General features: G+C 50.7%; 1 protein-coding gene across 1 annotated transcript in view; it reads left to right on the top strand.

Moving 5' to 3' along the window:
* The window catches only part of FAM174B (family with sequence similarity 174 member B), a 43,577-nt gene that overhangs the window by 5,644 nt on the left and 27,459 nt on the right, over positions 1-10,474 (top strand). Inside the window, exon 2 of the mRNA XM_040257132.1 lies at positions 5-181. Coding sequence (XP_040113066.1) covers positions 5-181 — 177 coding nt within the window. The remainder of the gene's footprint in view (positions 1-4; positions 182-10,474) is intronic.

Genomic DNA, 10,474 nt, shown 5'->3' with positions numbered 1-10,474 from the left:
CCAGCACCGGGTCCAGGGAGGCGGCGGGCGGCGGCGGCGGCGGCTCCAACAGCAGCGGCGACGCCTTGGTGACCCGCATCTCCAGCCTGCTCCGCGACCTGCCCACCCTGAAGGCGGCCGTGATCGTGGCCTGCGCCTTCACCGCCTTCCTCATCGCCTGCCTGCTGCTGCGAGTCTTCAGGTGGGTCCGCCGCCCCTTGCAGCCCCGCGGGCCAGTCCGCCCCGCCGTCACCGCGCGCTCTCGGCATCAGCGCGCACATCAGACGCTCCGGCCCCGTTGCCTGGCTGCACTTGTGCTACCCAGGGACTGCCGGCCCTGCCCCGCAGGCTTTTTCCCTCTTGCACACTAGAATTTTCTCCTCTTGGAATGATATATGTATACATATGTATATGTATAGATATGTGATCAGCCACTCAGTCGTATCCTACTCTTTGCGACCCCATGGTCTGTAGCCCACCAGGCTCGTTTGTCCATGGAATTCTCCAGGCAAGAAGACAGGGGTGGTTGGCCATGCCCTCCTCCAGGGGATCTTCCCGACCCAGGGATCGAACCAGTGGCTCTTCTGTCTCCCGCATTGGCAGGCGGGTTCTGTACTACTAGCGCCACCAGGGAAGCCCGGAACACATGCATCTGTATACGTAAAATTATACATATATAAAATATTGAATTCCTTTTGACTTTCCGCTAATGCTTAACACTAACAGCGCTTCGAATTCTGACAGCCTTATGCAGATTTTATTTTTATACTTATTTCACAGATGAAAAATTTTCCGGAGAGGCAAGGTGGCTTATCCAAGTAAATTCAATGGTGGAAGTAGGATTCGAACCCAGGTCCACCGTACCCATCTTGCTGCCCCACCCTCTGTTTCCTTTGCGGGTCTCTGACCTGCCACCTGCTTTTTTTCTTTTCATTGGTTCTGCTACCAAAAGAAGCAGTGTCAATCGGGTGGGCTGATTCCAGGATACCTGTTGGAGGCACAGTTTTTTGAGCCAGAGAGTTGGAGCTGGGCTCCAGGACGTTTGGCGGCCCTTGGTGACCTCGGTGACTTTCTGCCTAGATGTGGGAGATCTTAGAGAGGCTGTTGTAGGTTTCTCAAGTTCAGGGAGAAAGTGGGAAATTAGGAAGACTATCTGGAGTAGGGAGCTGGAGAGGGCTACAGGCAATGCGGGGAGGGCTGCGTTTCCCCTCATGGCTGGGAAATTCTAGTTTCGCAGGAAATGAACCAAATGTATCCTGTTACTCAGGCGGGCCTCCCGGAAATCTGGGCGTATGTGTGTCAGTTTGTCACAGCCTGTTCCCTCCCCTTCTGAGTTTACACAGAGTGCTTGGGTGTTTGATCAGCTGTTGGAGGTTTGGGGCCAGGGGCTTAGGAGCATTTTCAGAGCAGGAGCAGAAACCAGATCTGCAAAGGCAGGTCTGGGAGCTCTCCCTTGAGGTTTGCTGCTGGTTGCTGCGTGACTTGGAGGCAAGGTGTTTCTTTGTGGGTCCACGGGATTAAATATGCCTGTGGTCCTGAAAAAATGGAGAAGGGAGCGCTGTGGGCCCACATTCCCCTCCTCCATCCCCTCTCCTCCCCTCTCCTGGCTCCAGCCACATTGTTCCTCTGTGTGCTGATCTCCTGATCCCCTCTGCACCTCATCGTTCCCCCTTGCCCTCCTTCCTCTGCTTGCAAACTTCAGTGGCTCCCTGTAGCCACTACCTGGGTGTGGTATTCGGGCACCTTGAAATTAGCCCCGGAGCACCTTGAGGCCATCCGCCCGTCCTCTGGACCACCCGTCACTTCTCTCCTTACACTCCCGGCTGCCGGCTTGTGGATTTTCTGCTCCTGGGCCTGTCCCTGCCACACATTTACCGTGACTGCACGCAGCCACCGGGGCCCGGCTCCCACGCCCCTTCCTCTGGGTCATTTTCCTGCACATAGGGCTCAGGAGGTCCCTTCCCTTCCTGGCTGCCCCCAGCCCAAACCTTGTTCATCCTCCAGATGGCCCTTCTCATGTCAGGCTGGTGGCTCCCCCGCTCAACAGACGGTCCTGGAGGGTGGGCACATCCCATCCTGTGCCCAGGCATGGCCTGGCCATCATCGGATGCGTCCGTCATCCTTTATGGCCCTCCCAATCACTTGGTTACATTGAACATGAATGCCCCAGAGCAGCTCTGAGCCTAGGGGTTTGAAACATTTTGCTCAAAATAGGCCGCCCAGCCCACAAGGCGGTGTACTTTTTCAGAAGGTATTTGAACTATTTTGCCAGTCTGCTCCTTATTACCCAGGAGAGGGGGGAGAACACTCAGCAGCCTGCGGCCAGATGTGAGGGTGCACGTCTGAGCTGGAGAGGACGGGCCCTTGCCGGCCCTGGAGCTGACTGTGGAGAGAGGGTCCGACTTCTCGGGAGAGGCAGGCTATGGCCTTCTTCTTGAGGGGTCGAGTTTCCAGGGGGGACAGCTGGCACCCCGGTTCTGATGTGGAGGGGAACTTACAGCATCAGACAGCTGGGAAAGGCCTTGATGGTAGACAGTCCGGCCCCACGTGCTCCTTGGCAGAGAGGAAAATTGCATCTCAGTGACCGTGACAGTGTTAGTCTCTCAGTCATGTCTGACTCTTTGCGACCCCATGGGCTGTAGCCCCCGATGCTCCTCAGTCCATGAGGATTCTCTAGGCAAGAATACTGGAGTGGGCTGCCATGCCCTCCTCCAGGGGATCTTCCCAAGCCAGGGATTGAACGGCAGATCTCCTGCATTGCAGGTGGATTCTTTACTGTGTGAGCCACCAGGGAAAGCCCAGGATACTGGAGTGGGTAGCCTATCCCTTCTCCAGGGTGTCTTCCCAACCCAGGGATTGAACCTGGATCTCTTGCATTGTAGGCAGATTCTTTACTGTCTGAACCACCAGGGAAGCCCAGGGAGTGTGGGCTAAGTTATACAGTAGATTCTAGAACACTGCAAGCCCAGGGTGTATACTGTGACCTTTCCACAGGCCCCTGCAGGCTGCCTTCATCAGGCTTCTTGAAGGCCTGTTGCCCTGGGTGGACATCCTCCTAGCTCCTTGGCCTGCAGTGAACACATCCTGGCTATTCTGCCCCCGGTCTCCCTGCGTCATCTCACCTGGGCCACACCCCTCCCCCGGGGCGCCCCTCCACCTGCCGGTGCTTCTGGCTCACTTTGCTCTGTCTCCAGAGTCACAGCAGTGTCCTTCAGGCAGATGTTCCTGCAGCCAGCCTTGTTTCCACACCCGTGCATCCTCCTTCTCTGTTCTCACCCTTCTGCCCTCCCATCCCTGCAGGCACGGGCTCCTCAGTGTTCCTACCAGCTGGCTTTTTGTGCCTGGGGTCCCGCTCCCTCTCAAGCCTCCATCTCAGCTCTGCTGGCTGCCCCAGACCTGCTGGACGTCCAGGGGTCCTCCAGGGGCGTCTTGTGGCCTTAGCTCCGCATTTCACTCTGATCATCTGCATCAAGACCCCTCCGCCGTCAAGACGTCGTGACCAGCTCACTGCTGTTTGCCTGCCTGGGTGTCACCTCCTTTGAGAAGCCCCCCAGCCAGGGCCCCCCAGTGCTCCCAGAGCACACTCGAGATTTGAATTTTTGACTCGGGGTCAAGAGTGTCACTGGACGTCCCAGGTGGAGGGCTCCTAAGAGCAAGATTGGCCCGTACTCATTTGTGCCTCTCTAATGCCTCCTGGGGCTCCAAGCACAAGCTGGCATCTAATATGGATATTTTTAGCAAATGAATGAGCCCCTAAGTATTTTGCCTTGTTGGTGCTTCCCAGAATGTCTCTGTGATGAGCTATGTGGCTAGTGCAAGGAGCCTGTGAGGTAAGAGTTTGTCTGGATGGGGGCCACTATTTCCATGATGATGGATACGGAGAAGAGGGGAAGAGTGTAGTACGTGTTACTGCTTATATAGAACCCTAGCCCACATGTCTGTTTTCCCTGAAGGAGTCACTTTACCAGACAGCAGAAAGAATGTGGATCCAAGGAAACTGTTAAACTTAGAAGCAAAGAAAGGTATATACTTTTAATCAAGCAATTCCATTTCTAAGGTACACACATTTTTTTACTGTGATATCTATTCTTTGCTTCAAATTTTATTACTTCAAAGAAGAAGCAAAGATACATGATCAATGAAGTTCAGAGCAGTTCTGTTTAATAGTGAAAATGTTTAAGTAAGCTTGATCTCTAACAGTTGATTACACAAATTACGGTAGTCTTTATAATGGAATACTGTGCAGCTGTGAAAAATGACGTTGGCCTAACACTATATACTGTTAAGTGGAACAGGTTACTAAAAGCATGTGTAGTACCATCTCATCAAATAGATAAATTATATAGATATATGAATGTGCAAAGAATTTTTTGTGTGTACACATGTGACTGTGGGAGATACTTAAACATTTTTTTTTTTTAATTGGAGGGTAATTGCTCTCCAACGTTGTGTTGGCTTCTGCTGTACGTCAGCATGAATCAGCCTTAGGCATACATGTGTCCCCTCCCTCTTGAACCTCCCTCCTACCCCCCACCCCACCCCAGCCCTCTAGGTTGTCACAGAGCGCTGGGCTGAGCTCTTTGTGTTACACAGCAGTTTCCCACTGGGTGTCTATGTTGCACGCGGTAATGTATATGTTTCAATGCTACTCTCTCAATTCATCCCACACTCTCCATCCCCGGCTGTGTGCACACGTCTGTTCTCTATGTCCACATGATTCTTTATTATTTATTTATTATGTACTTATTATTTATGATATATTTCTACATTGTCTGAATTTCCTTTCAGCGGGCATTTATTTATTTTCTCTCTGCGCACTCAACTGTCTGCTGCCCCCGTAAATGTGTTCTCCTGTGGACCTGTGTAAGAGTCTGGGGTGGACCCCTCGCAGTGGGGCTTCTGGGTCCCAGGGGTGCTCTTACTTGGCTTCCTTGAGGATCTATCAGCTTACCCTCCCACCCTCAGTATCTGGGACTCTCAGATCCTCCCATCATTTCTGACACTTAGTATTATCTGAATTTCTAATGTTTTCCAAAAAAAAAAAAAATAGAGTTTTTCCTGGTAGTGAGAACTTTTGGGGTCTGCTCTATTAGTCAGATCTCTTAGCTGCTCTCTTTTCTCATCTGTCCTTTCTCGGGTATGGCTGGGTATCTCTCTGCTTGTTTTTGCAGATCTCCACTTCTTCCTGAGGTTGAGCCACTGTCTCTTCCCATACATATTCATTTTATAATTAAATTTATTTCCCATACGTATTAATCAATCTGATGTCCCATCTGCAGAATCATACAGCTTTTTAATGTATTGGAATCATTATGGAAAACTATTTTAAGACTGTAGACAAACTTGGAGGAGGGAAGGGCAGTTTTAGTGCCTGTTGGTGAGGGTACCTTTTTGTGTGTGTGTGTGTGTGTGTGTGCAGTTCTGCCTGGCTTGCAGTAGGGTCAGCCCTCCTGGGTCTGTTACTGGTTACGTGGTTATGAGAGCTGGAAGGAAATAAACAAAGAAGCTGTGTTTAGGAAGTAGAAAACTCCTCTGGGTTTGGATGTTAGGAAGCATCTCATGGGGTTGCATGGACTTGGGGATAACTCGTGTAACGCCCAGTAGCTGCTGATCAGAACCATTTGCCCTCCCCCGCCCCACGCTCTCTGAGATCAGGCTCTACCCTTTGAGAGCCGGGGGAATCTGACTTTACTCTCTGGTGTCTTATGAACGAGGTGGAGACAAGTCACAGAGTGCCACCTGAAACCACAACTCTCCTTTCCTCATCCTGGAAAGCTCCCGGCTCTCTTGCCAGGCCAGGTTTCTCCCAGATCTCTGTTGGCTGCCTGCCCACCCCTTTATTTCAAAAGCTCTGTAAAATCGTCTTATCTGAAAGGAGGGTTTGTTTTGGTGCTTCCTGGGGGACGAGGAGGAAGACAAATTCTAGGTGATCTGATATTGCCCAGCTGTCGCACTTGGATCAATGGCAAAGATACACGCCGTCAGAGCCTGAAGACGCTGGAACCGCGGGAGCTTAGTTAATCACTAAGCCAGGTCTTTGAAAAGGAGCCAGAACATTTCCTGCTTCTCCTGGGATCCCCACGTCTCCCATTGTTTGTCCAGAGAATGAAAGTTGTTTAAGAGAAAATATAGAAGCTTAATACGTTCAGTATTTTGGGGCAAGTATCTGAAATGTTTTTAGTTATTGCTCATTAGTGTATAAATATTACTTTAATAAGTTGGAGTTTGGGGCAGGGCCCTGGTTACAAAGTTAAACCCCTTTTTATGACTTTGGGTTTGTGGCACTTGTGTAGCACCAGGAGGTCATTTTTTTAAAAAAATTTATTGAAGTATGATTTATTTTTAATGATCTGTTTAATTACTGCTGTGCAGCAAAGTGACTCAGTTATGCACATAGACATTCTTTATCCTACTCTTTTCCATGTGGTTGGAACTGTTGAAAATAGTTCCCTGTGCTATACCTTGTTTACCAGGAGGTCCTTTTTAATTGCTTGGTTAAAGTTTTGAATTAAGGAAAGAGTGATAGCTGTGGAACATATCTATCTTAGGTTTTGCTTTGCAGAGTAATTTCCTTTTTTCTTTGTTCTCCAGTTCTATGGAGATAACACAGACATACCACACTATGTAAGTTTCCATGGACAGTATAACGACTTGATTATGTGCATTATGAAATGATGACCACAATAGATGTAGTTAGCATCCATCGTCTCTGATAGATCCCCCCAAAGGAAAAGAGATAGTTTTTTTTTCCTTGTAATGAGGAATTTTGTGGTCTTAGCAACTTGCCTGTCTGTCACACAGCAGTATTAGCTATAGTCATGGTACCCGCTCCATCCCCAGGACTTGCTGGTCTTGTTGGAAGTTTGTGCTTTCATCCAGTTCCTGTGGGTGTTTAATTTTATACACCACAGTGAAGGAAGCGTTAAATAAACCTAACTCAGCAAAAATCCAGATTGAAAGCAAAGAGGGGAGGGAGCATGCCCTTGATTGAGATCTCCACCAAGTTAGAAAAGAGACTGTCAACCAGAGTGAGGTAAGTTAGAGAAAAATAAATGTAGTATAGTAATGCATATATGTGGAATCTGAAAAAAAATTGGCAAAGACGACCTTATTTACAGAGCAGAAACAGAGACACAGGTGCAGAGAATGAATGTATGGGCACCAAAGTGGGGAAGGGAGGTGGGGGGAATTGGGAGACGGGCTGGCATATCCACACTACTGATGCTCTGTATAATAGCCTCTGTTTCACACATGGTATAAACGCCCCTGATGCTGGGAAAGAGTGAGGGCAGAAGAAGAGGGCCATCGGAGAATGAGATGGCTGGATGGAATCCCCGAAAGAAGCGACATAAACTTGGGCAAACTGCAGGAGGTGGTGAGGCACCGTCATCACCTGGAGTGCTGCGGTCCCTGGGGTCCCAAAGAGCCAGACGCTACTGGGCGATGAACCACAGCAACAGCAGAATGGAACAGACCGCCGATGAGAGCCTGCCGTGCAGTGCAGACAGGGCAGTGAAGAGAGCGCCGATGAGAGCGCCGATGAGAGCCTGCCGTGCAGTGCAGTGCCGAGAAGAGAGCGCCGATGAGAGCCTGCCGTGCAGTGCAGACAGTGCTGAGAAGAGAGCCCCAGAGCCTGCCGTGCAGTGCAGACAGTGTCGAGAGGAGAGCGCCGATGAGAGCCTGCCGTGCAGTGCAGATAGTGCCGAGAAGAGAGCCCCAGAGCCTGCCGTGCAGTGCAGACAGGGCCGAGAAGAGAGCGCCGATGAGAGCCTGCCGTGCAGTGCAGACAGGGCCGAGAAGCCTGCTTACTGCTCTGCGGTGACCTGAATGAGAATAGATTAGAGAAAGAGGGGGTACAGCTGTGCACATGACTGGCTCGCTGTGCTGTGGAGTAGGAACTAACACAGCACGGGAAAGCTTTGCATGTGGGAGGAGTAAGGGCTTTCAGGGTTTCTTTCCTGGGGCGGATTCTGCCTGCCTTGGGGTCATTTGGCCCCAAATGACCAAATGTGTCTATAGACCCAAATATGTCTATTTTATCTCCCAAATTCAAATTGTCTGGCAATTTCCGGGGATGTTTTTGGTTGCCGTGACTTGGAGAGGGGGCATTTTGTGGCCAGAGACGCTGCTGGTGGGCATTCTCCAGTGCCCAGGACAGAGCCGCTCACCAGTGCCAGCCCCTGATGCCAGTAGTGCAGGCGGGCACCTCCTGGCTGTCTCCATGAGCAGGTGACCTAGCTTTTCTGGGCTTCCGCTTCCCAGTGCTAATTAAAGTACCTGCTGCTCAGGGCTGTTGGGGTGTTTGCAGTGAGACCGGGTCTATCAAGTCCCTGGCGCTCCTTTGAGCACCCAGGTGTCTCCTATTATATTGAAAAAATGACCCGGAAAGCAGACGTAACTTATGCCCAACCTTTCGGTCTTGTTTCTGCCAGTAAATGAGGATTCAGCCATATGGCCAGGATCATTAGACAGGTACATCTGCTTCTGAGCCTTTCAGAAATGAAACTGGTGACTCTTTAGCTTGTGTGAGCCTCCCTGGACACTGAGGACCCCACATAGGGTCCGTCCCCCCTACTACTGAATTTCCCTGGGGAAGGAGTGCCTCATCACTGTCCTTACTGCCAGGCCTGCGGGGCCCCAGGACCTGCCACTGAGTTCTTCTATCAAATTGGAAAGGGACGAAAATCCCTCTTTAATTTAAACCTGAGCCCTCCAGATGAGCTGGCTTTGCTCACAAGCTCTTATGTCCATGTACCCATTGAGTTTGGGGGCTTTGCAAACACAGGCTCTTCTTGAGGTATGGCGGGGCACAAGTATGGGTGGGGTGGGGTTCTCCAGTGTCAATGTCTGCAGGAAATTATGTAAGGAGAATGTCTCAGGAGGGAAGCCCTCCAGGATTTAAGCAGAGGAGGTTTCATGGGTTGTGAGTGGAATTTTAGTTTTAGGACTGATGTTTTGGTTCTATTTACAAAGGGAAATTCTGGAACCATGAATTTAGAATCATGTTGGTGTGGTTTCACTATAAAAAATCTGTATTTAATCTGAGGTGATCTGCCAGGAATCCAGACTTCATCTCCAGGGTGCCGGGAGAAGGCAATCCCTTCTCGTTGGTAGGTGTGGAGCAGAAGAGGGGCTGTGGCAGAGCCTGGACAGGGTGTGGGGTTTCTTTGCATTCAGAGCTCCACTGGTCTTGCTCCTTCTACCCATAGTACAGATGAGGAAACTGAGGCCCAGAAATGGGAAGGGTTTGTTAAGCTCACTCCGTGAGTTTGTTGGAAGAGTAAGGCTCTAGCCCAGGTGTGCTGATGCTCAGATGTGGTGGGCTTGGCTTTAGACCAGTCATTTGGTTCTCCCTGAAGCTCAGCTAAGGAGCCAGGAGAGAGCATGGCTGAGTGGATGGAGAGATCCTTCCAGTGTGTTTAATGAGACTGGCTGGAGAAGGAAATGGCAACCCACTCTTGCCTGGAGAATTCCGTGGACAGAGGTACAGTCTATGGGGGTCTCAAAGAGTCGGACGGCTGAGTGAGTAATGCTTTCACTTTCATTGGAACACTAGAAGGTGTGAAAGAAACAAAGTGAGGAGTTTCCAGTTCAATTTGGGAGATGGGATGATGCCTTTGTGTGGTTTTCCTTGGCAGGTAAGAAACAGTCCAATTCTGTAGGGAGTCATGTGTCAAAAGCAGTACTTGATAAGTTGCAAAAGGACCTATCAAAGCCCCAGGGACTTTGATGGGGGACTCAGTGGTCAGGGAAAGGCACGTGGGGAAAAGTGAGGAGGCTTAGGTCCTGACGGGGTGGGAGGAGAGGCAGGGGGTCTTTCAGCACCAGCTGGCTGGGCAAGTTTTACGGTGGACAGCGTTCGCGAAAATAATCACTTGGGGATCATAGTGACAGTAATAATACCAACTGATATTAAGCCCTTACTGTGCGCCAGGCTCTGTGTCACACATTTGACATGCTTCCTCATTCCTCGAAGTGTACTCTCCGAATCCCGTTTGACAGATGAGTAAATCAAGGTGCAGAGTGATGGAGTGTCTTGCTCGTGGCCGTGAGGCTGGTGAAGGACAGGAGTCTGATTTCTTTCTTTCTTTATGGATTTATTTATGGCTGTGCTGGGTCTTCATTGCAGTGTGTGGGCTCCTCACTGCATGGCTTCTCTTGTTGCCGAGCGCGGACGCCAGACCGTGCGGGCTTCAGTCGTTGCGGGGCACAGGCTTAGTTGCTCCGCTGCACGTGGCATGTTCCCAGACCAGGGATGGAACCTGGGTCGCCTGTATTGGAAGGCAGATGCTCAGTCCTTGGACCACAAAGGGAGTCCCAGGGGTCTGATTTCTGATCCAACATCCTCCCCACCTTGGCGAAAGGGTGGTCTGGCAGGGGAGAAGGCTCGGTGAGAAAGAGGGTGACAGAAATGCCAGCCACGTAGCTGGATGTCTCGGCCTGGGGTGGAGAGGTTGGGAGTGCCCTTGAGAAGTGGCTAGCCCTGAGCGGGGCT

This window comes from Oryx dammah, unplaced genomic scaffold, assembly GCF_014754425.2.
Source record: "Oryx dammah isolate SB20612 unplaced genomic scaffold, SCBI_Odam_1.1 HiC_scaffold_16, whole genome shotgun sequence".
In the NCBI taxonomy this organism is placed as follows: Eukaryota; Metazoa; Chordata; class Mammalia; order Artiodactyla; family Bovidae; genus Oryx; species Oryx dammah.
Note: the sequence above shows the minus strand (reverse complement) of the source record. Positions and strands in the feature narration are given on the sequence as shown.